The 25,596-nt window shown below is 46.1% G+C and overlaps 1 protein-coding gene across 8 annotated transcripts in view; it reads right to left on the bottom strand.

Annotated features, from left to right (window-relative positions):
• Positions 1 to 16,566: 16,566 nt before the first annotated feature.
• EHMT1 (euchromatic histone lysine methyltransferase 1) overlaps positions 16,567 to 25,596 on the bottom strand; it is a 153,252-nt gene continuing 144,222 nt past the window's right edge. For all 8 annotated transcript variants that reach the window (XM_006273851.4, XM_006273854.4, XM_006273855.4 and 5 more), the window contains 2 exons: positions 20,622 to 20,797; positions 16,567 to 18,354 (listed from right to left, as the gene is read on the bottom strand). In XM_006273851.4, coding sequence (XP_006273913.2) covers positions 18,171 to 18,354; positions 20,622 to 20,797 — 360 coding nt within the window. In that variant the 3' untranslated portion in view covers positions 16,567 to 18,170. The remainder of the gene's footprint in view (positions 18,355 to 20,621; positions 20,798 to 25,596) is intronic.

Below are 25,596 nucleotides of genomic sequence, written 5' to 3'. Positions count from 1 at the left end.
CTCCTGGCTCTTCAAAAAAAAAAAAAAAAAGCCCTGCACTCACCACTCCTGCAGCAGCCATCGGGGCTTCTCGGGGCTCGTGGCAGAGCCCCCCCACACAGCATGGGACAGTGGGGGGGGGGGTGGGAATCGTCCCCCCACCTGGCAGGAGCCGATGAGTTGGGCTTTAAAAAAAAAAAAAAAAAGTACCAGAAGTCTGGGGCCAGGCGAGGCAGCCATTAACAGGGTTGGGAGAACAGGTGGGGCCTGTTTGATTCGGAGATTCAGCCAATTTGGCGGTGGCTGAATTGATTCAGGACAGTGATTTGAATCACCGGATTGAATCACTGTCCTCCGAATCGGCCGAATCCAAATCCTAGCCGCTTTGCCCTGGCCTATTATTCACCTCATGGCATGAGACACTGGCACTCCTAGAAAGATACTGTTCACACCACACGGCATTTTGCCTTTTACCTACTCCAGGCACTCCTAGCCTTTCTCTACATGGAGGCATTTTCCAGCTTGACAGAAATGGGATGTCAAAACTGAATTACCACAGAAATTATATTTCACACTCTCCAGTCCAGGCCTGCAACCCCAGCTGTGCTGCCCAGGCTCGGCGACTGCACTTGTAAAGAGGCCTGACAGGGTAAACGCATATGGAGGTGGCGGGAGGGGAAGGAGAAGAGAGACTTTTTGGCTAGGGACGGAAGTTACACAAAAACTGGTTGAAGTGATCAAAACCTGGTTTAAACCTGTAACAGAACAGAAGTTCAGTGCACATGAACTGCTTTCAAAATGGCCCAAACCAGTTTAAGATAAACCTGGACGAATGTAATATCAGACTTAACTGATTTAGGTCAAGGTGGTTTATATAACTTCTGTCCCAGACCCCTTCCTGGTTCAAGTTAACTCACAGTCTCCCAGCATCCCAGGATACTTTGCAGCCCTGGGCTGTGCTGTCTGCTGCAGTAGAACAAGGACTACCTTGCCCCTCTATCCCTTAGCTTGCTTCCTGCCTGGGTCTGTCAGCCCATAGGGACCGGGGGTGGGGGGAGTAGACCCCAGGCTTAGCCAGGGTCTACACAGCACGTGGCAAAAGAGAAAGCCCCAGTGGTGGAAGCTTTTTGACCATTGGCTGCCCCCTCGCTCCCCCTTCCCAGCTGCTGATTGCTTCAGCTGCTGTCATGGCAGGGAGGGAAAAGGAGTTCTTCCAGCCGGGGCCTTGGGGAGCTTCCCCACCCCAGCCCAGGGTCTCCCAGCCCCAGGTTGCTGTGGGGAAGTCTTCCCCTCCCAAACCCCGGAACTACTCATCTTAGCCCTGCAAGTCCCCAGCAGCCTCAGGGAGTGGAGGGGAATTTTCTTGCTCCTCCGCAGCTGGTTTTGCCTCGATTGCTGCGAGTCTGAGGCAAAACTAGTGCAGGGGAGTGGAAGAATTTCCCTCCACTCCCTGAGGCTGCCCTGGGCTATCCCTGAGATTCACAGGGGCTAAGACAAGCAGGGTTGGGGTTTGGAAGAGGAAGAATCCCCTCAGCTCCCTGGGGCTGTGGGTGGGGGCTCCCCAGTGCCCCCATGCTGGGCTGCATGGGCAGGCACCCAGCCAAAAGGACTCCTTCCTCCTTCCTGTGGCAGTGGCTACAGCAATCAGCAGCAGGGAAGGGGCAGGGGGGAATTCCCTTCAGCTCCCCAGGCGGGGGGACCCTCCTGAGGGGGGAGGCTACCCCAAGGTGGGCCAGCACCTGGACAGGGGCTCCTTAATCATCTGTGGGGGGACAGCTGGGAGCATGTACTGGGGGGCCAACTGGGGACACTTGGCTGGGCTGGCAATAGCCACAGGCTGGGAGATGTGTTCTCGTGCCCCCCATCTACTGGCCTGGGTCCGTGCAGGCCTCCTCCTGCCTTTCCCAATTGAAAACTGAACATCAGTTCAGCTGGTTATCGGTTCAACCTATGCAGCTTAGAGGAAGCTGCCTAGATTGAATCGATTCTGCCTCGGGCTTTTTGACTGTCTGTACTTAGCTTGCACGTGGAGGGAAAAGAGATGTTTCCCTATTCGTTATGTGTAATCAGGTTTCCTCCCCTATAAACACTGGCAAGGCCTCTTTAGCCCTTTCCCAGTCATGTAAGACAAGGCAAAGCTCAGTGGAAACCCAGCTGTGAAGACATGCTGTGGCACAGGGGCTGGGCCACACAGGCTACACAAGGATTGTGTGGGTGGGGACACCCACCCACCCAGCCACCGCCTCCTTCTCCTGCAGCTGCACTGCCACGTCTTGCTCTGTGGGGCAGACAGACATCTAATCTCAGCAATAGGCTCGTGACATCTGTGGTTTTTAACTTTCTCTTCAACCCTGGACAGAGCCCCAAAGGCACTCCTTTTAATCCTGTTCCTCAGCACTCTCTCTGCTCTATCCAGCTCCCTTGTCTTTTATCTGTCTCCTCAGGCCCCTCAGCTCTAAGCTCTATCTTCCATAGATCAGCTGCTTACTTCCCAAGGCCTTAATTTTCCCCGCTGCTCAGTCCCATGACCCTTCTAACAGTCCTATTTAATCTACTCACTGACATTTTTCACTAAGAAGTGATACAGGAAAAAAATCTGCAGTACTTCTGGGTGCAGCGAAGCCCAGAGCGCTAATCCTCTAAGTGCTTCCCAGCAGTGTGCAGTGCAGCATCTATGCCACTGATTGAGCACTGGGACACCTGGGTCCTATTTCCAGCTCTGATTTTCACCTCCTGCATGACCTTGGGCAAGTGGCTTTGGTTGCTTCCAGCTGCAAAATGGAGATGAAGATATTTACCCATCTCTCTAAAGCACTCTGCGATCATGGGAGGGCATAGAAAATCCAAAGTGTTATACATCAAGTGCCAAAATGCACATAACAAACAAATGAATTATTTAAACCTTGTTTGTTTCTTAAGCAGATATGAGGGGAATATTGAGGGACAGTGGCTGCTTAACTATCTCCTAATACAGAAATGCTAATAGGCCAGTCTGAGCGCCTTGTAGTTGAAAAGGCTGCATATTACTTGGTGTTGAATAAAAGGAAAAAAATCCTCTGGCACCAGTAACTCACACAGAAGAGGATCAGAGATGGCAGCTTTCGAGCAAAGCCCCAATCAGACGTGCTTGATAATGTTTTTTAATATATATCTTTTAAACAAAAACAATCACCACAAACACTTCCTATGCTTCCAAACAGCACAGAGTGTTTGTGGCTAGGGATTTAGATCCAGATTTTGTAAGTAATCATTGATTGGCTACGTGAGAACTAAGCTCCAGGCTGTGAGTCAAAATATCAGCATTAAAATGGTTGCATCCTTTCAAATATAGTGTTTCAATAAACCAACATCCTCAAGGGAGACCAGGGCCAGATGGATGTCACAGATTTAAGATTCTTTCCGGCCATGGTGGCCAAGCAGTTCCAAGGTGCAGAGGAGAAACATTGCATGGTCTATTATCCACATCCAATTTTGAGTCTAGTTAGGGCAGAACCAGAATTAGGCCCACCTTTGCCATTGAACTTCTCATTAATGGAATGAGCTTGTGATAAATTAAGAAGTTCTTGTTAACTTTATAAGCATCTAGAAAAGCACGTGTCAGTCTATTCCAATGAAAAGGTCATCTGCAATGGGGACTGAACTCATGACCTGGATCACAACATAAAGCCTGACACCTGCTGCCCCTATATTCAGTACTGTTAGCCAATGTTATAATAAGCTCATCAACCTTTACATGTTGCCTACCCGACACTACAGTAGGGCAGAGCAGCGCACTGAGTGAGCATGGGTTACACACGCACAACCCACATTGTGCTTGCTACAGCATGGAGCTCTCTGTTTTGATGAGCATTCACAGAGCCCTGCATTGCCATGCCTAGGCTGAACCTCGGAGCTCTGCAGCCAATGCACATACCCTCACAGAGCAATAACAGATACTCAACCAAATTAGGTGCTCGAAGTCCTACCATAAGCCTTCTTCAGTGGGCTAAGAATCTACTACTAAATTGACACACTCAGTCTAGTAAACTTTAGAGAACATCACAAGCTAGTAAAGGAGATATAGATAAAAAAGAGCAAAAATATGCAGGGGGTAGAATGCAATCAGGAAACCAGCTTCTCTTGCTGCAAGCTTAAAGGAAAAAAAGGAAAGGGATTCTATAAAAAAAAGTCCAAGCTAGTTTAGTTTTGTGTGGTTCCAAATGGCTTTACCTCGGTTTGCTACCTATTGTTCTGCAATAGTTGAGTATTATAAATCTAAATAATAAATGTTATACTAAAATTTTTATCAAAATCACTTTGTTAACAAGATAAGGGGTTTGGTACACTTAAAATCTCCATTAACACAGTGCAGACAAAACTACAATAAAAACAGAGAGTAAGGATAACATTAATATATATATATATTTTACAAAAGGTTTAGGTCATTTAAAAAAAAGGCCCATTTTTCACCTGGAATACCTTTTTGTGCAAAATATGATTTCAAACAGTCTTACTTTTAGTAAAGCAAAGAATTTGTGGATTTAAAATTCTGCATTTGTCCTCTTTCAGAAAAAAACCTAGGTGCCTCAATACCTCAACAGATAGTACTCACCCAAAATGCAACACACCTGAATTCATCTCCCCTCTCCCAGGAGAGAGCCCTGAGCTATTAGAGGTATGTGCAATCTCATTCCCTCATCTTCTGAAGCCCTTACACTCTGCAGAGAGCAGTTTAAAATTCTTTGCACCATCAAGAAAGGGAAGAAAGAGTATGACTCTCTAACTGTCCATCCCCAGAGAGGGAAGGTGCTTCCTGATAGCACTGAGCAAGGCATTAAAGCTCCAGAGCAGGGCAGAATTTAAGGCACACACAATTAGCTAGCTTAGGGGACTCCCCATTCAGTGTACTAGTTCTTGTGGATCGCTTCCTAGGTGTCCAAGTCACCCTATTATACAGGGAGCCCAGACAACTCACTCAGAGATGTGTATTTACCTGTGGATTTCAGGTACTTGAAAGTTAATCATTGCAGCATCTGAGTTCCTGTGTGAATCTAGGCCTGGGTGACTTGCCCAAGGACGCGCATGGAATCTGGAGCAGAGCATGGGACTGACCATCCATTTCTTTAAAGAGAGCTCAGTGCCTTAAATGCCAGACCAATACCTTCCTACTGAGCAGCCTGATTTTTCTGGGTGCTAAGCAACAGATTTAAAGAGACTGCACACATCATCTCCTTTGCGTCCTTGCTGACAGTATACATAAAATTTACTTCGTTAGAATACACGAGTCCCCTGCAACCAGCAAACACATTTCACACAATACTTCAAAGAACTGATTTTTCCATGACATCCATTCTCCATCTATCCTTTCATATCTGTATATTTTGAAGCATTATATATGACCTTAGTTTAGCCCATTATAAATATGCAAACATTATATATAAAACAAAACACTTCCATGTTGTCAATGCCTGGCATAGAAAACCAAAGGCATCATCATTTTTAGCAATGGTACACGACACATTCATCACAGCTTCCTGCTTCCCTGAACTTTCCTGAATATCCTACACACTCTAAACTGGAGCTGGGATAAAACCTGAGCCAGACTTTCAGGGCTGTTTCTATTAAGAGCTAGCTATTAGGTTTATTATGGCAGTGCTTAGGGCTAAGTGCTGACTAAAATTGAGACTGCATTATGCTACATCCTATAGGAAGGCACTTGTTCCAAAACTTAGCACCAAATTTTGGGTCTGTGTTGAGGAGGTGGTGGACTTTCAGAACATCACACTAACTACCTGACCTGGAAGAATCATATTTAGGTTGGGGGAAAAGAGGCAGGAATGGGAAAGGGGAAAAAAATTACAAGACCTTTGCCTGCTTTTTCTTTTTTTAAATGCCCCCTGCATAGTCAGTCTCACTTGCCTGAAGGTTGCCTTCATTTAATTGTTTTATGAGGTTTTTCATTTGCTGACAGACCATGCACCTAATTCAAACTGTTCATGAGGAACCTTCCATCGTAGAGTTAACCCCAGGGTGCCAAGCTTCAGATCTCCGTCGCACCGAGAACGCTGACTGGCTGGATGTCAGAGAGTGATTGATACTATAGCTGTGAAAGGGAGGGGGCTTTTAGCTTCAAGATTTTAATGGCAAAAAAGTAATGATACTTTGCCCTTGGCTAACTGCTTCAGCTGAAGATATGCTTTATAAGCATTACTCCTTGAATTTTCAACTTCCCCTAGAACATAGGAATTAGTCTTACTTTGCAGATGGAGAAATTGAGGCGCACAGAGGGGAACTGACCCAACCCCTTATGTTCTAACTGGATAACAAGATAGATGGTCTCTAAGCTGCACAGTTCCAACCTGGTGTCAGATTGCCCCCCAGCTGGAGGTATTACAAACTTTTAGCCCAACCCATTATAAAGTAAAAACTAGTGACAACATTTGGACCTAGATGCCTATTTGAAACACTTGCTCCAGATTGCCTATGTGCTTTCCATGAGCTAAGAAAGCACCTAGCCTGAGGGTTACGGACAGGCATTAATGCTTCAAGATACGCACTGGTGCCAGACAGCGAACCTCAGGTTTTCTATCACCTGTTTAAACTTAGTGCATATTACACATATAGCATCAGTCAAGTCTCAGCCAAAGAAAGGAACCAGCTATTCTTCCTTGATTACCGGGTAATTGTTTCTCAGGACATGAGCTGCTGATGGACTCTCGCTGCCTCTGATTACTCATCATCTTTTAGAAGCTTCTCAGTATCACATCTCCTAACCGCTCTCTGTAGGCCAGCCCAGTCTAACCAAGATCAGCACCTGGCCCTCCATTTTTCCTCCCTCCCCAGCCTCAGCTTCATGCCATTGATCTAAGCACCTCCAGTGTTCCCAACAGTCACCCCACCGCTCATGCATGCCCTCCTTCAAAACCACCTTGGCTTCCAGGTCCTTCACACAATTATGACTGCTGAAGCTTGAGCATGGAGTTTTTCTTTACAAAATGGCCCAAAGCACTTTTCTATGTCAAGTCTGCAGCCGACTTGAGACAGTGTCTTGAGCAGTGTGAATTGCCTCCCTTTCCCTCAGAGTTGTGCAAACTCCAGAAAGAGCTGAGGGGACTTGAAATGCCAATATTATATAATATTTCTCATGGTGGACTTATGGCAGAAACATCAAGCTAGTGTCCTCCTCCATTAGTATCTGAGATACGGGCAGATGTCTGAGGAAGGGGAGCAGCTGGCACTTAATTGTAGATAATTCTGACTCTACCCACCCCGGTTTCTTGTGCACTCGCTGACAGGGAATGATCCTTTAACCAGGGCTGTGTTCACAAGCCAGATATCCTTGGGGTTTTTCTTCCTCACCTCTCCTTTTTAACGGATATGTTTTGCTAGTTCCATGCCATTTCTAAATGGTGTCTCTTCATTAGAGTTTTATGTGTGTTTGTATCTTATATATGTGAAGATATAATTTGCTCTCCTGCTGCTGATCTTGATGGTGGTGGTATGCTAGTCTCCCAAACAGCCCCCTCAGGGCACAGCTACACCACCCCAATACAGTGCTAGGAAGCACTGCAATGAGAAGTGACACACCTGCTCTGCACACATTGCCGCCTGACCTGCAAGTAAGTGAGCCAACTTAGTATAGCACTAGGAATACCAATGAGTCCAGCTTCTCAGAAGAGGCTCTTGGCATGCACCCAGTTCTGCACTGAGTTCAGGCATTAGTGTGTGGAGCAAGCTTGATATCTCTCACCACAGCTCCCTAACGCCCCTGTGGGTTAGCGTGAACATGCCCTGTGTTCCACTGTGTGTGGGAGGTGGGGAGAGGAAAACGTTATAACTGCATGTATTGCTCATTCATACATTTATTGGACAGCTCTTGCCATACCACTTGGGCATCCTGCAGTCTTTTAAGACACCACCTTACAACCTGGGTGCATGAATAAGTATGGCCTCGTGTCAGATAATGTGCACTGCAGCATGCTGACTTGAAGGCCCTCTGATAATCTGGCCACTTAGATGCCAGAATACAGCTGTTGGCAACAAAAGTCTTAGATGCCTAACTTTGAAAATATTGGCCCAAGCACAAAGAAAGAGCAGGCAGACAAGACCGAGCCCCAAACCAGTCACAATTCATCCTCTCTCCTCCATCCCAAAGACTTCCCGACTCATGATGCATCTGGCTAGCAGGTGGACTCACAACAGTCCCAAGTCTGTCCACCCAGCCCATCAGTATCAAAGGGGAGTTTTGGTGAAGAATGGAAGAGGTCTTGCTAAGGACACAGGATTAAAGACCCATGCCACACCTTTCCTAGACTGACATCGTTTCTCACAAATGGGTAATGTGGTGAAGAGGTCAGCAAGCATTTCAACCACCCTGAAGCAGAACAGCCCATCAGCCGGGGGGCATATGCAGCCATTACGCACTGAAGTTAATAATAGGAGCAGAACACGGATAGGAGCCCCAAACTGCCCTTATATTAATCATCCAACACAACCTAATGTCTCCCCATTTCAAGGTAAGCAGCTGTACAGAAACTTTTACAGACAGCCATACCAGGGACTAGGAAAGCAGCAGGCCCGGGTGGGCTATTCACTAGCGTCCTTGGAGTCCTCCCTACAAACATCCAGACATGACTGAAAGATAATTAAATAGATAAGGGCACAGGGCCTTAAGACTGCAAGAAGCTCTTTAGAAAATTAATTATCATGACACATATTTAAAAGCTCACAATGGGGCAAGCCCCATTGCCTCTGGGAAGACAGAGACTGCTAAGGGGATTCTCATATTTTCACAGTTATTACCAGCAACAGTCAACAGGAAGCCCTTCCCATCTCCCATCCCCAGCTTGGTTTCTCAAACCTGGAAAGTGAATTTGGATCAATTAGCCTTCTGCTCTCTGAAGCCAGAGTGTGTTGAAACGACTCTTACAGAGGAGGAGAAAACTAGGGGTTGTGACCTGTGACAGTCACCAAAGTGACAAGTAGATTCACAAACCACAGGGAGACTCCAGTTCCTCCAGGTCTGCAATTGCTCCATGTGCCTGCAGTTAACAGGATAGAGCAACCCTTCCCATTCCCCTCCAGTGCCCACCCTGCTCCCCCACCCCACGGCTGCCCCACCTGCTGGGGCTCTGGCCATTTAGGAAGGAAAAAAAAAAGCTGAGGAAAGCCCCAGGACTCACCGCTCCTGATGCAGCCTCGGGGCTTCGGGGGCTTGTGCCCCCCATGTGGTGCGGGGATCACCCCCTGCCAGCAGCAGGTGAGTCCCAGGGTTTTTTCAGGTTTTTTTTTTCTTAAAGCGCCAGAGCTGGCATGGGCAGGCTCGTGTAGAGCCCCCCATGCAGCGTGGGGCAGTGAGGATCGCCCCCTGCCCAGCAGCACCTGCTGAGCCAGGGCTTTTTTTTCCCTAAGTGCTGGGAGCTGGGGCAGGGGGGGTAGCCATTGCCGGGCTGGGAGAGGTGCAGGGGTGGGCCTGGCCTGGCTGATTTGGAGATTTGGCTACTGCCAAATCTCTGAATCAGATTCGGCCGAATCAAATCAGGACAGTGATTTGAATCACCAAATCAAATCACTGTCCCCTGAATTGGCCGAATCTGAAGCGAATACTAGCTGCTTCGCACAGGCCTGCTAAGCAGTTCTGAAAATCATCCCTTCACATAGGTGCTTAAAGGTTCCCCCATGCCAGGAAAGCAATTGGTTTTGTTTGCTTTTTAAAATCCAGAGAATATAGTTTTAACAGGTGAGCTGGTCAAGGTGACAGCTGTTCTTCCCACTATAGACCAGAAGAGGTGAATTAGAGACATTCAAAATTAGAGTTGATTTAAACAAAACAACAAAAAAACCCACCTAAGGAAGGAAGACACTTTGTACCAGAATGACTCCTGGAAAGGTAAGATTGAAGTTAATGGGCCAGCTTGTGTCAACTAATTTAGCTGCAAGTCGGTGGAGTGATTTACATGAATGCTGCATCTGACCTTGTACATTTAAAGAAAAAGATGCAGCTGTTAAGAGAAGTCCCAAAGAATTTATTAAAGTTGAAACCAATAAGAGTCCATAAAAATGGCTCTCAAACCTGAAATAATTGAGCAGACTGAAATCTTTTCTTATAGTAGGTTTAAATTCTTTTGGAGCATGTAATGAAGAACTGCTGATATGTCTTCCTTTCTTGGGCTAGGGACAGAAATTACACATAAATTGGTATAAGTGATCAGGAACTGGTTCACATCTGTAACACAATGGAAGTTCAGTGCACATAAACCACTTTCAAACTGACCGAAACTGGTTTAAGATAAACCTGATGGATGTAGTATCAGATTTAACTGATTTAGGTTAAATTAGTTTATTGAACTTCTATCCCAGATCCCCTCCAGATTCAAGTTAACCCTCAGTCTCCCAGCATCCCAAGATACTTTGCAGCTCCCTTGCAACCTCCCCCCACAAAGCTTGGCTCAAGCTGTCTGCTCCAGTCAAGCATAGAGACATGCTCTAGCACCCCCCAGCTTCTGGCCTGGGCCACTGAGGGCATGTGGCTGCATTTCCAGAATCAAAAGTGAATGCCTGTTCACTTGCTTATTAGTTCAGTCTACACAGTTTAGACTAATCTGTGAAGATTGAATGGATTCAGCCTTGGGCTTTTTGACTGTCTGTATGTAGCCTTGAAGTCTACAAGTTAGTTAAGAGGTGAAATTCTATAAGGCCCAATGGATTAGACTCCATTTACTTACCTGGGATTACTCCTATTTTATACCAGTGTAAATGGGAGGAGATTTAGATTTTGCTTTGGACCTAGGTTTTATTTCTTACCTGTCACCAAAAAGAAACCAAATTTACTTGTGTACACAACAGGCCCCAAACTTTTCTCATCTGTCTTTATTCATTCAAATCCCCATTTTAGTGCAGTCCCTAGATTGCAATTCCTAACTAATTTCTCTCACCTCTTTTTTCTTCAAGCTTGCTTAGTTTTAGAAATGTACTGAGTACCAGCAGAGATGAGTTAGGGGTGAGAGATTCATACACTTATTCCCTCTCTTCACTGCAGCTAGTGGACAGCTGATCAGTGTGTTAAACCTCTATGGTCCCTCATTATAGCTTGCAAATTGGGCCCCACTCAGCCATGAGTTTTATGGATACCGAAAGTAGATTCTGGACCTGGCCTATAGTCCCTTGTTATAACAGCCTGAGAGGGCCCCAGGAGTGGATTTAGCCTAAGGCATTATAGAGACAGACTTCTGGCTCTAAGAGGTTGTTTTCAGAGTTTTGGTAGGAGACAAAATTAGGAAGTCTGTAACTGAAAGCGAATAAGTGTTTTACTTAAATTTTAAAGGCACAGACACCATTTAAGTCCAAATAGCTGTAGCATATACAACTCCAGCTCTGGCTAAAGCAAGAACGTTGCAGTTTGTACTCAGTCTGTGTGTAATGCAAAGGCAATAAGGTGTCTCACAACCACTCCAGAGGTTTCATCCAAGGCTGGTACCAAAGGCTGCTCCCAGTTAAGCCATCTGTAAATAGTCATTTGGACTGGGGACTCAAAGGCAGCTATCTGTCTGAGGTACTATCTGAGGTAGTCATGTCACCCTCTTGCATGCTGCTGGCTATAGGAATTGGTGCAATTTACCCACAATGGCCACTAGGCTTGGGCAGACCTTTGGCCCCTTTCTGACTCATGCCATATGCCTGTCAACCAACCAACGTCACATCAGTCACCTCTCCCTGTCTCTAGCCTACCTTGTAGCTACCTCACCTTGGAAGCAAAGCTCTTCCAGGAACCAGCAAGGCACTGTTCGTCTCTCCTTCTGTGCGTGGCTCTAATTACAGACAGCAGAGACAGAAAGTGGAGTGGAGGAGCCAGAAGGACTGTGGGATTGCTGCTAGGGGCTTCCTCTTCTGGTGACACACAGCACCAGGGACTTAACAAACATCATGTTGAGCCATTTTACTTACAGCAGGTGTCAGTGAACCGTTCTAATTAAAACGGCCCCTCCCCACCCTGAGCACTTGTATAGACACCCTCTAGTCCCTGATCTTCATTAGGGCATTTGGTCTAAATTATTATTTTTTTATTTAGCCAGGAGGCTAGAAAAGAAAAAAGACTGCCGACAGGGTGTTGGGAGCTGAGCAAGGCTGAGGAGTACCAACTTAACAGAGATAAGAGACTGAATCCCTCTGAGGACTCACTGGGCTCAGGCATCCCAGCAGAGCCTTGTGGAGAATTGTCCAATAGCCCTGACTCACAGCTGGCCTCTTCAGAGGTTCAAAAAGCTTAAAGTCTTACTCCACTGGTTAGCAGAAAAGTGCCTGGAAAGAGAACAGACTCCAGGAACAGCCTTCATCCTCTCCCAGCCCAGGAGTTTGTTCTCTTTCTATCCATGAATGAAATTTCATCCCAGCCCAAACTGTTCCTGGTGATTGGGGAAGAATTGAAGGCATTTCTATGCACCTGCTGGTAGGTGCCAAGCAACTGGAAGATGCCTATTGTCACCTCCTACATTTTGAAGCTCCTAAAAGTTAACTTGGAGAGAGGCCTGTGATAGTAAATATACTGTACTGGATAGCCAAAGGGACCTGGGGAAGAAGTGATGCATATACATATACATATGTTTTAGATTCTTCCCAAATCCCTATAAAGACGCATATATAATCCTACCTGAATAGTTGGATGTCATTTTTGGGCACGAATAAGTGCTCCCCCATCCCTGTCTGTCCTGAGACATCCTTTGCCTGTCCTTTATATTTGGAAGTAGGCAGAGGACAAACTAAAGTGAAGCAAAGTAGATAGTGTGGGGAGGGGTTTCTTGGCTTGTTGCTGTGGGACAAATTTTGTGCTAGCATTGACATGGAGGAGCTCTACCAAAATCCATGGAGCAATGTGAATGAGGACAGGAATGGGAGGCAGATCAGGAACTGGCCCTCTGAATTCTCTTACAATGTCACTTCTTCCCTTTTATCTTTAAAGCTCCAACTGGTGTCTCAGCTATGCTCTGTTTCCATATTTCCTCCAGGCATTGCTATTAATAAGAAGCAGTTGCTTCTTCCCCAGGTCCCTTTGGCTATCCAGTGTATTTATTATCACAGGCCTCTCTTCAAGTTAAATGTGAGGAGCCCTAAATTCCCTGTTTAGGAGGTGATAATAGGCTTCCAGTTGCTCGGCATCTAAGTGCAACCAGTAGCTTACTAGCAAGACTTAATTACCTGCCCTCCTGACGAAACCGATTAATAAGCAGCCCAAGGGAAATGGAAAGTAAGAAGATGGCCAAAGACAAATCACACATGCAGCCACTTCCCCCAAGGCCTCCAAATGGACAACTAGCTGGAAAAAGCCAGCTGCATAGTTAATAGTCTCAGCTGCCCAGAGGATGTGTACTGAGGCAGCAATGACAAAAGCAAGGGGTAGCAGCCCTCCATTCCCAAATAGCAGAAGGGAACTGGGATGGCTAGGAGGAAGAACAGCCATAACTGGTAGGCGAGGAAAATGCTGCCTAGTAGAGGACCCAGTTAGAAATTCAGACTGAAAGAGCATCAAAGGTGCTTGCTGGGCTGGACACACTCTTGAAGCTGGCTGGGGAAGGGATGCCCTGTGAAACATTTCTTTCTTGTGCCTTTTGCTTGTCTGTCTGACTCAAAAAGCCTTGAGGTCAGACTAGCTTAATTCTATTTTCTGGTCCCTTACTCCAGGGCCAACCCATGTCAACTCCAAGAACAGGGAGAGCAGAGTGTTTTGTGGCAGTGTGGTCCAGCCATTTGAATGCAATTAGCTCATGGCCTGCTAATCCTGCCTCTGCTAGGGATGGTCTATCCAATCTTGGGGAAGTCTCCTCTTGCCTCCTTGCTTCTGCCTCCCCCTCAGAGCTGTATTTACTTGCCCACTGATATAGAGGTTGATTTGTGCCACTTGTTAACCAAGTGCCTTGAAAATGAAAAAGGCTAAACAAGTCCCAAAGAGCATGATTGATAATACTGACCAGCTCACACTAGGTTCTCAACCTTTTTTGCACCAGGACCCATTTGTAAACATTGATGGTCAGTCCAGACCCAGTGCCCCTCAAACCTTACTCGCTGCTGCCCCAGCCCCAGCCCTGCAGTATATGGGGCAGGGAGTGGATGTGTGGGACAGAGGGGGCCCAAACACCCCCTCGCAGGCTCGAACTCTGCCAACCTGTAAGGAAAAACCCAGTTTCCTACATTTTTCTCCTTTAAAAGAGAATCCATGTTTAAAGTCTGTTGGTCCATTTTTAAAGTTTTTTTGCAACCCTTTCATATATTCTTGCGACCCACTTTTGGGTTGCGACCCACAGGTTGAAAAACACTGCTCTAGGCAAAGGGGGAGATGGAGGGAGTTTCAGAGGCAATCCAGTACAATCCTCCTACAAAAGGATGGCAGCTGCATCCCACTGCAGAGCCTTGAACTGAGGGGGAGGGGATCCTTCTCTCCGCAGGGGAGACAAGGTCAGCTAATGCTCCTGCCGTCTGGCTAAGAACGAACGCGGCTGAAACCCTAACCTCCCCCTTATCTTTCCAGCTGGAGTCGGGCTGAGTTTTTACTACCATTTATGAATATTTTTATGAGATATTGACTGCAAATGACTCAGAGGGTTTGTTATTGGTCTTCAAAGGCAGATTTATGGAGACAAATCTCAACGGTGGTGCTTAGTCATTTGGGAGATTTAAGGGTTTCTCGACCCCCACAGATTGCTGGAGCCAAATCAATCCCTCTTAAGAAGGGAATCGAAGTCCCTTCTCCCCCTGCTGCCAGAGTCTGAGCAGTGACCTCGAGCTGAGTGGGCACTGTCGAACCAGGACTTTGAAGGAAGAGTCCATTATCTTCAAGGTGCCAGAACTGCCCTCTCATAAGATCCTAAGGGCTCTGTTCTCACAGGTCGATGTTTAATATAGAGCAGGCAACCTCAAAAATCAAGCATGTGGGCTGACCACAGACACCTTTTCCTCTTTCTGGACCCATTGTCACCCTTCTGCTTTGGAGGTCTCTCAATCAGGTGCTCCCAAGGAAGGAACTTCAGAGTTGCTATCTTAAAAGTGAGCAGGAAAAAGGTTATTGATTTGAGCTGGAGATGGGCTCTTCTCCCCGTTCCCCATATCATTATCTCCTTCCCTTCCACTTGATTTCTCGCATTAAAAATTCAGGCTTTGTCTTACTCTGGAAGACTGTTTGAACCACTAGGGAACTAGCAGGATTCTGAGAGTGGAGACAAAGCAGGAACAGAAACCTGGACTGGGTAAGGAAGCAATTACTGTCCAGACTGGCTAGAAATACTGTGTTTTGCCAACACCAATTCAACTCAAGCTCATGAGTGCAAAGCTCTGTGCTAGGGATTCTCTGCCACCCCCACTCAGCCGTTCGTTTCAGGCTGAGGCTGCTCCCAGTTGACCTCTGAGTCATTCAGCAAGTCCTTGAGCAAGAACAGAAATCCCACAGGTGACACTCCTGATATTTTTAACCAGCTTCCTATGCCATTCCAAAGGAAACCAACACCATACCTTCTCTGACCCTTTTTAAAAGACTGCTGCGGGGGTGGAGGTATGAAGACCCTGTAAGTCCTTCTTTATACATCATACGTAAGTAAAGACAGGCACAAAAGCTCCAGGGCATGGCAATGTAATCTGGAATAATGAGAGATCCCAGATGACCCAAACAAGCTGGTATGGGAGTAGTGCCATTGGGTATGTCTGCATGGCTTCCTCAGTGCTCCTGAGGCAGGCTGTTAAGCATGCTGCACTCACCCACCACTGTTTCCAAAGTGCCAGACCTGGCAATGAGCTGGTGAAACTAGTTTCTGGTGCATCAAGACACTGCTCACAAAATCTTGAGATGCTTCCAGTGGGAAGCATTGCCTGGAGTTGCTTCAATTCAGGGTTTGAGGCCTGCAAGTGTGGGCAGGTGGATGAAGTATGCTTGAGAGCAGAGCGTACCAGAGAAGTGGTGTAGATATACCCTCAGGGCACTCTCAGGACAGTATTGCAAAATTCTTATAGCCACTTCCCCCCAGGCAACTATTTATTTAATTGAAGAGCAAATAAATAGCTTTAATCCCAGGGGTGGTCACTTTCCCGACTACAGCCACAGTTCTGCACCGTGATCTAGTAGGTAGACTGAAGTCTGGGGGCTCTTTGTGGGCACAACTATCTAAACAAATGACAGGTATTTTTTTCAACAAAATGTTGCTAATTCATTCTGCCAAGACTGGTGGGGGCAGATCACCCTGGAACAGTACTGCCAACCTCAAGTAGCAACAAAAATCATGTCAGGCCCCCAAAATATCATAAAGTTGGCTTAAAATTACAGTATGTGAATATGAAATTACAGTCTATGAAAAAACAGCCATGCAGCATTTGATGATCTTTTAATTTGTTTTCTAGTTTTGGAACAATCAGAATTCACATTTTATTCACATTCATACAAGGGCCAGAATATCACCTTGACAAAAACTAGCTGAGATTCTCATATGACTCCTGGAGCTAGAGGTTAATTTAAAGTAAATGAAGCCCCAAACCAAAACACACACACGCACACCGCTGCCCCCCAAATATCATGAGATTTGTGATGACATTCAGAGAGTTGGCAATGCTGCCTCACAAATAAAAGGACCAAACTCACTTTTAAAGCACTTTTTTTATTGATTTCATTGAAAACAGAACAAGAAAATGACCAGAGCCAAAAGACTGCTCCTTTAAAATTGTCAAAAACATTAACAGAAAAAAAAATAATAAACATGACGGCATTATGAATGTTTTAGAAGAGATGCACAAAAAAAAAAAACTGTTACTGCACTAATTACAGTATTTAAAGATATATGCCAAAAAATTAAGATAATGACCTGCCCAGCCATCACACAAAAGGTGATGACAAATTTATTCACACTACAATACTAACAATTTAAAAAAGGTTTTGTTTTTTTTCCTGCATTTTTATACTAAAATCACTTTGTTCTTTTTATACAATTGATAGTTTATATTCACGTGGTGAGTAAAAATCACACCAGAATCAGCACCGTTTTTGTTTTGTGGTTTTTGTTTGTTTGTTTGTTTTTTAATGCTAGTCCCCAATGTTTTAATAATGGTAAAAAATAAATCAGTTTATTTAAACCTCGTAGCGTGTGGCTTTAAAAATTAATCGAAGGTGCCCAGCATTGAGAAAAGTGATGGGTACAGATGAGCTGGTGGCGTCTGTATCTTCTCGCTGTGACATGTCCTGTCTGATGTCTGCCCCAGCCTGTAGCATCCTCCTGAGAAATGCCAGTCAGAGGTTCTCTAGAATATAGATCATTTAATTTTTTGTTTTAAAAAAGCAATCTGCTTCTTTTAAAAGAAGTTAGTGTCTTGTACAATCCCCTTCAACCTTTCCTCTCTGAAATCACTAATGGGATAGAGAGAGAAATCCTTCCATTGGTGAAACAAACACTGAAACAGTAAGAAGCCCAACCACAGGCAGGGGTGAGGGCTGGTTTAACGGAGAAAGCTGGGTAGGGAGCAGGACGCAGTGGGGAGAGAATCTCTGGCAGACTTAGAAGAGAGACAGGAACTGGAAGGGTATCAAGGAAAAGGAGCTTCCCCCCTTTTTAGGGGAAATAAGAGAGAATAATAAATGGGTGGATTTGGTAACCGACAGGCATCTGTTAGAAGTGACCACCCTCCAACTCCCAGCAATGGGACCTGGAAAGACCATGCTGCAACGTCTGACAGGAGGCAGGAGAAATTCATGGTTTAAATGACTGGCAGGACCTGCCCCAGGGCTGTGCCAAGTAAACCAACACACAAGAATCTTTTTTCCGCTCCCCTCTTTTGATAAGAAAGTTTCGTCAAGTATTCAAAGTTTGTTACAAGTGACTTGGAGATGACTTGGCATGAACGTTCTATTCAATTAATAATATTCAGAGGAGGAAGGGACACACTCCCTTGGCTCTGACAACACCTAGGACATTAAAAGACGGAGGCTTAGGACAGCTTGCATGGAAAAATGCATCAGCCACCCCTCCGCACGCACTGTGAAACCAGCAGCTTTCCAGGGCTGAAGAGGGGGAAACAACAACATTAAGTCAGGATTTGCTTTCACTTATTCCTCAAGTAACAGTCGGCGGTACAGCCCTAAGTGTCACAAACCCTTAGCTTTCCTCGAAGGAGTTCTCTCTTTAAATGGGAATTCAAACAGTATGTGAATCTATAGGGTTAAAACAAGTCAGTCTCTGGGGAGCGGAGCCTCAAAAAGGGCCGGCTGCTGTGGCAGAGCTGGTGTCAGGGAGCCCATTTTCCTGTGCGTCCTGGGAGGATGTGCTAGCTTGTCGCTGGGCCAGCGCTGCACTCGAGTGTTTGCACTTGGGTGAACCGCACTGGCAGCTGAAGTATTTGCCTTTGATGTCCCAGAACCGGTCTCCGTAGTCAAAGCTGAAGGAGAGAGAAAAAAGGGGAATGTTTGGTCACTGGAGCTCTGCGTGGAAGGGGCATGCATACAGATCTGGTAGGGGAGCACAGATATGCAGGTGGAACTAAAGGAATAGGAATGATGCATCAGCCTGATCTGGCTGGGTTAGCTTAAAAGAATCAGCAGCAAGCAGCATCTGGGGCTTGTACTCTTTCCTAAGAAGAGAAAACTGAAGGATAAAATATGCTAACAAATAAACCTAGAGGGGAGAACTGCTTCCTCCTTTCTCATTGGCTTCCTGCCCTATGGAATATATGTCTGCTGAGCCAACCCTTTCCTAAGGCCCCCTCTGTATGTTACATTTATGTTGTGAATAATGTGTTAATCATGGAATAAACAGCAAGGGTGTGACATGCACCCGATTTAGGCTGCCAGGCCTCTAGGTTTTAATCTCAGGTAAACCTGGTGAACTGAGTCGTCATTTCCTGTCCTTCTTCCAGGGCTACCAATGCTCCTCTAGAGCAGCTGTAGGACCCTTTAAAGGAAACAACCCTGACACTCTCTGCATCTCTGAGCTCACTAAGCACGAATGATGGCATCTCTCTCCGCTTTTGTAAGGTCTTCCTCCTCCTGCCCCATGGAACCCTCCTCTGCTTACATTCTTGGGTTAGTGCTTCTTACACTGTAGTTTCACTCCTTCTCTTCCACTGTTATGAAGATGCTGCCAAAGAGATGAGGGAAGCTCAGGAAACGCCAGTCCCCGTCCCTCTCTTGCATCATTGCAAGATGTAGAAGCCATCAGAGCCAGAAGGAACAGCAGGACAGGAATGCTGCCCCAGCAGCAACAAGCATTTGTAATGTGAGTTGGTACTGGATCACTATGAACTGAACTGAGGCTCGCCAATTCGGCAGAAAAAACTTGTCAAACAGATGTCAGGTGAAAATGGATTTCAGTCTCTGTTAACTTGGGAGGGAGCTGAATGAGATGCTTTTTGGTGGAAAGTTCCCTTATGCTGTCACTGAGGCCCAGAGCCATCTAGTTTCCCAAAAGCACCCAACCCTACATACTCCAAGTTATGGCTAGAACTTGTTTTGAATTGTTTCCCTCTACGGAAAAGCATCTGCAGTCTTGGCTGTCAATCTCCTGAAGGATAAAGCCTCAGAGGCAGGCTCTAGCTTTCCTTAGTTAATCACAACACATTTATCTTCTTGTAGATGAGAAATGCAACTTATCAGGAGGAGCAGCTCTCAAAAAACCTCTGGAAACCAAACTCAACACAAATAAAAGCGAATGAGCTGCTGGCATTGATAGCTGGTAGGGAAGGGGGTTGACACAGGACCTTGGAGTCTGGTATGTGGCTGTAGGCTGTCACTGCCCCAAGGGAAATCCTTGTGCAGCAGCCTCTAGGTCCTGGCTCCCAGGTGGGGTAGGGTACCTTCCACCACAGAGATAAAATAGCATCTATTTTGTGGATGTCACCTGGATTTCTGTAGCCTTTCAACACAGAGGCTGAAGGGACAGCTTGGAGTGAATGGGTGCATCTTCTACTAACACATTCAGGAGAGATGCAAATGGTGGTATGCACCATTCACAAAATACATGAATGACAAAGCATCACCACCTGCTTGGATCTGCTGTTCTCTAGGTGTGTGCAGCACATTTAATCTACTTATAGAGAGAATGAAAGGGGCAGAAGCAAGAGAAGTAAATCAACAAGGCTCAAAATGAAGTAGCAGATCTCCAAACACTTCTGGGTCCACAGAAGTATTCACGAGCAACCTCAGCCAAGCCCAATTTTGTTGCGATTTTTGTGGGTGCCAATCGGAGGTAACCCCATGGAAGTCAGGAGAGTCCCACAGACACTAAACTACAGCAAGTGGGAGCAAAACCAGCTCACTGACTTTAAGAGGAATCTGGAATCAGCATGTTCTGCTGAGGGCTGAATGTGATTCCTCCTCAATACTGTTTTGGTGCAAGTTGCACATATGTTGCAGTTATTTTGTCACCACCATTTTCTGGCCAATTTATCCCAGCTGGACCACTTGAGCCACTGTTGAAATCACCTCTGAATCTGGCCCTTCAAGCCATCTTTCCCTCTCTACTCCCCTTTAAAAGACAAGCAACATGTTGTGTTCCTGATGTAGCTTCACAGCTGTTGGCTCATTTTAGAGGTTGCTTCTTGCTATTCAGTTTCAAACTTCAGAATGCCCCTAAGCCCCACTAAAAATGGTAGCAGCAAAGGAAGCTACTGTGCATCTGGGGACAGTTTCCCCCTTGGACAGTACATACCCAATTTCTTCTCCAGCTTCTATATGCCTGGTGCTGAAGAAGGCAATCCTGGGAAAGCGGAGATCCTGATGCGACATGAACACTCGCACAGGGATGAGGTTTGGCTCACAGAGATGGTTTATAAAGCGGCTGATGTTGCCATAGAAACGAGCATCTATGCAGTACACTTCTCCATCCTAGAGGGAGGAACATTGAATATTTCATTAGATGTAGTTGTTTTAATGTTTTTATTGTTGCTTTTTTAAAGCAATTGAAATACAGGTCACTTCACAGTTAGCACACTGGAGAATTTCAAGGGGAAGGCAGATCAGGGCATGGTATCTACTGGAAGGCTTAAAAGGACAACACATGCAACCCTTTTCCTTATATTAACAATACAAAAAGGTCTTCTCTTCACACAGCTCTGTTGATGTGCCCAGAGACTGCTCTGAATGCTCCGGACCAGAGCAGTGATATGTGGAGCTGGACTGGCACACTTGCTCTCCACAGACCTATTCTACTAAGACACCAAGCTGGTATGGTGGGACTTCAGTTCCATGAGCACAAACATCTTGTGGGTAAAGGCCACTGAATGGATGAAACAGTATTCTTCCTGTCCTCCTAACTGAACATGACAGCTGAAAAGTGCAAAGCTGGAGCCTACAAAAGATATATCATTTCCTACAGATTCAAGTGAGGGAGTGGGATACAGAGAGAGAAACCCTCAGAAATTCTCTGTTGCCTGAACAGCAGTTCTGGTAATATTTTGCTTTCCTTAAGAATAAAATACACACCCCCCACACACCTTCAGGGCTTTTTATTCCAGTAGAGAATGACTGTGCAAGCAGCAGACTTTAATTACAGAAGATAATTTCAGTCACATAGAGGCCAAAAGGAAAAGGATCCATTAGCAGAGTTCACATTTCCTTCTGGGCAAGCACCTCACACTCTTTAATGGATAAGCTCTGCCAGAAATCTACCACCTTGTATCTACTACAGGGAAGCCCAGGAAGAAACCTTCTAAAGATAAGAGAAATGGAGCGGAGCAATATCTGGCTGGAGCTATTCAGAGCTATCTGCTACAAGCTCTATAATTTTCATGGTAGCAAGTCCAGATCACACTCCTCCCCACTCACAGCTCTCCACGTCTTTTTGGATTCCATGGCATCAACAACTGTCATCCAAAATATCTGGCAGCCCCACCATATAAGTTGAAAAGCATCTCACACTGAAGAAGTCTCTGCACTCTGTGGTACTGACTGGCCAGACATTGCTAAATCAGCATCCTAAATAGTTATTCTTTACAGGAATTTTAAGGACAACAAATCCTTTAGGGCAGCAGTCTCTAAACCATGATACCAAGAAGCATGTCTTTTCAGTCTTGAGTACTAGGGAAGGAAACATGAGTGAGAGTGCTGTGGCTCAGCCCATGTGGAGGAGCCCACTGGCTATAAAACTGGAATTCCAGGCTAGCAGTTTACTGCTCACGACTGAGGGAACAGAACAATGAGACGTGGGCAGAGGGCTTTAGGAAACATCCCTATGTTACTGTCCCCCACATTAAGTCCTTAGCTGTTTACATTAGAAGGACTATGAAGGCCAAAATTGTGATTTATTATTAGTTTATCCTGCAAGTTGGTTAGTAAGGTGGAAAGGCTCTACTCTTCCCCTCACACAGCTCTTTTCCTGGCTTTGCTGCAATAAAATAGCAACAGGGTAAATTTCTGGTGATTCTTGGGTGCACCAAGCCTGCCAACATCCCTGCCACGCTGATGACTTGATGATCTGGTAAAGAGATCACATCAGGAGGTTAGGAACATGGGCAAGCGGTTCCAATGGACTACAGCAGAATTAAATTTGGAGATAAGAGTTACCAGACCTGGTTGCGCATATGGGAAGTGGCAAGTGATTTCCAGTAACACCCAGAACTCAACCAAAACTTAGTTATTCAGTAATGGAGTGAAGGATGGATTTGTGCAAGGAACATCATTGGAAGTTGCCAAGTAAGGATTGTAATCTCTCTGCCAGAGACAGATTAGCTAGGCAATCTCTGGCAGGTCCGCATTGGGAAAGCACTTCACAAGCACTGTGTTGCAATATATAAACTAACATCTTGCAAAATGCTGTGTGGACAAGGACTGTATTTAAAGCATGTTAGCTGGCTGTGGTCCTATACCTAATTAGCTGATGTGTTTTGGAAAGCCCTCTTTGCCTCAGTTTCCTGTACATGTAACAAGCAATGCCATACATGTCAGAGGGATACTGTAAAAGTGATTCATTCCTAGTGCTTGTGAAGTGCTTTGATTTTTTTTCCACATGAAAGGCTGTGGGGGACGTTTTAATTTTTTATTAAAGCTGCCTGCTTTGATTGAGGAGAGAACACTGCTAACCTTCTCTCTCTCTGTTTCTCCACATTTCACTACTACAGCCATGAGGAGGTTGTCTCTTTGAAAGAGAAAGCCCAGAAACATCTGTACTACATCTTCTCTGAAAGGACAGAAGTGGCAGTGAATTTTGACTGTTCAACAAATGTTTGCCCTCTTTCAAACAGCAAATAGGATATGCATCCAGGACCCAGTGCATTAAGTGATTCACAGCCCACATGGTCTGGAGTGACAAATCAAGACAATCAAGATGCCTAAAATAACATCCCTTTCACTCCATTGTGCTACAGTGCAAACTTAATCTCAGCTGGCCCCCAGCGACAATAACGGTTCTGTGAGGCTGTCGCCTGGCTGGGTTTGGCTTCCCACCCTCTCAGTCCTTGAAGCACTCTGTAGCCAAGAGAAGCTTGCTTTCCATTCCCTGCCTTCACCTGACTGTCTACTGTCCTCCTTTGTCTGGTTTTGCATGACAGGTTTCCCTTCTAAGATTGATGACTACAATTTGGGGTCTGTTACTCCATGGATGATGCAGTGAAATCCCACGGTTTCACTCTGAAGACACTTGCAAAGGGACTGCTCCTGTATGCAGAGCCCTATCACCCTGTTGGCAATGTGGACAGTGTATGCTGCAGACAGCTCAAAGCTTTCCTGTTTCCCAGACAGGACACACAGAGACTAACATCTCTCCCATACTTCCTAGGGCTATTGTAAGGAAGAACACAATAGATTCATAGATGTTAGGGGCTGGAAGGGACCTTACAAGATCATTGGGTCCAGCCTCAATGCACTTGGGCAGGAAAGACTGCTGGGGTCAGATGACTTCAGCAAGATGGGCATCAAGATGCTTTTTGAAGATCACCAGGGCAGGTGACTGTACCTCCTCTGGGGGAGTCTGTTCCAGACCCTTGGCACTCAACGTGTAATGAAGTTTTTCCTTATGTCCAGTCTGAACTGATCTTCAGTTGGTTTGTACCCATTGTTTCTTGTCTTCCCCTTGGGTGCCTTGGTGAACAGATGCTCCCTCAGGCCCTAATGTAAGCCCCTGCCACCAAGTCCCCTCTGAGTCTTCGTTTCTCTGGGCTGAAGAGTCCCAAGTCTTTCAATCTCTTCTTGTATAGCCTTGTCTCTAGGGCTTCTAATCATGCAAGTGTCCCTCCTTTGGGCTCTCTCAAGCTTCTCCACATCCTTCCTCAAGTGTGGCACCCAGAACTGGATACACTACTCCAGCTGCAGTCTCACCAAGGTGAGTACAGTGGGAGGATGACATCCTTACTCTTGCTCAAGATGCATCGGTAGATGCATGCCAGTGTTTGATTCATTCTGAAAGCTACAGCATCGCATTGGTGGCTCATGTTCATTCTGTGGTCTATCATGACACCCAGGTCTCTTTCAATTGTAGTGCTGGCAAGCGTAGCACTGCCAAGCCTGTAAGTGTGTTGCGGATTATTTCTCCTCAGATGGAGCACTTTACATTTCTCTGAATCAAACGACATCAGGTTGAGGTCCACCCACATCGCAAGCCTGTCCAGGTTGACCTGTAATGCCAGCCTGTCCTCAAGCATGACCACACTCCGCCATAATTTGGTGTCATCCACGAACTTTGCCAGTACGCTTTGAATACCCAAATCCAAATCATTGATGTTGAAAAGCACTGATTCAAATACTGAACCCTGAGGGATGCCACTGGTCACCTTCAGCCATGTTTCATAGTGCTTAAGGTTGGAAGGGACCTAAACAGATCATCAGGTCCGACCCCCTGCCCCAGGCAGGAACGAGTGCTGGGGACATAAGACCCCAGCCAAATCTCTCTCCAGCCTTCTCTTGAAGACCAAGACAGAACAGACACCTCCTCACTTGGGAGCCCATTCCAGAGCCTGGCAGCCCTAACTGTAAAGTAATGTCTCCTGATGTCCAGCCTGAACCTCCTCTCTAACAATTTCTGGCTGTTATTCCTAGTAACCCGCGGTGGTGCCCAAGGGAAGAGCCTCCCCCAATTTCCACTGCTCCCCCCTGTGACTTTGTAAATGGCCACCAGATCCCCTCTCAGCCTTCTCTTGTGGAGGCTGAATAGGTTCAGGCCCTTTAATCTCTCTTCGTAGGGCCTGCTCCGCTGCCCCCTGACCATGCGAGTGGCCCTCCTCTGGACCCTCTCAATGCTAGCCACATCCCTCTTGAAGTGCGGCACCCAGAACTGGATGCAGTACTTCAACTGCGGCCTGACCAGCGGCGCATAGAGGGGGAGGATCACCTCCTTGGACCTGCTTGAGATGCATCTGTAGATGCACGACAAGGTGCAGTTAGCCTTACTGACCACTTCTTTACATTGATGGCTCATGTTCATCCTGGAGTCAACAAGGACTCCAAGATCCCTTTCTGCCACCGCGTTGACAAGAAGGGTGTTCCCCAGCCTATAGGTGTGTTGCAGGTTCCTTCTCCCTAGATGCAGCACCCTGCACTTGTCTGCATTGAATTCCATCCTATTCTCATCTGCCCGCCTCTGTAACCTGTCTAGATCTAGTTGGATTCTGTCCCTCAGATGTTGACTCAGTTCAGTCTATTAATACTTTCTGGGTCCTACCTTGGAGCCAGTTACCTAGCCACTACCGTAGTCA

Source organism: Alligator mississippiensis, chromosome 12, assembly GCF_030867095.1.
Source record: "Alligator mississippiensis isolate rAllMis1 chromosome 12, rAllMis1, whole genome shotgun sequence".
Lineage (NCBI taxonomy): Eukaryota > Metazoa > Chordata > Crocodylia > Alligatoridae > Alligator > Alligator mississippiensis.
This window is presented reverse-complemented; position numbering and strand designations above follow the sequence as displayed.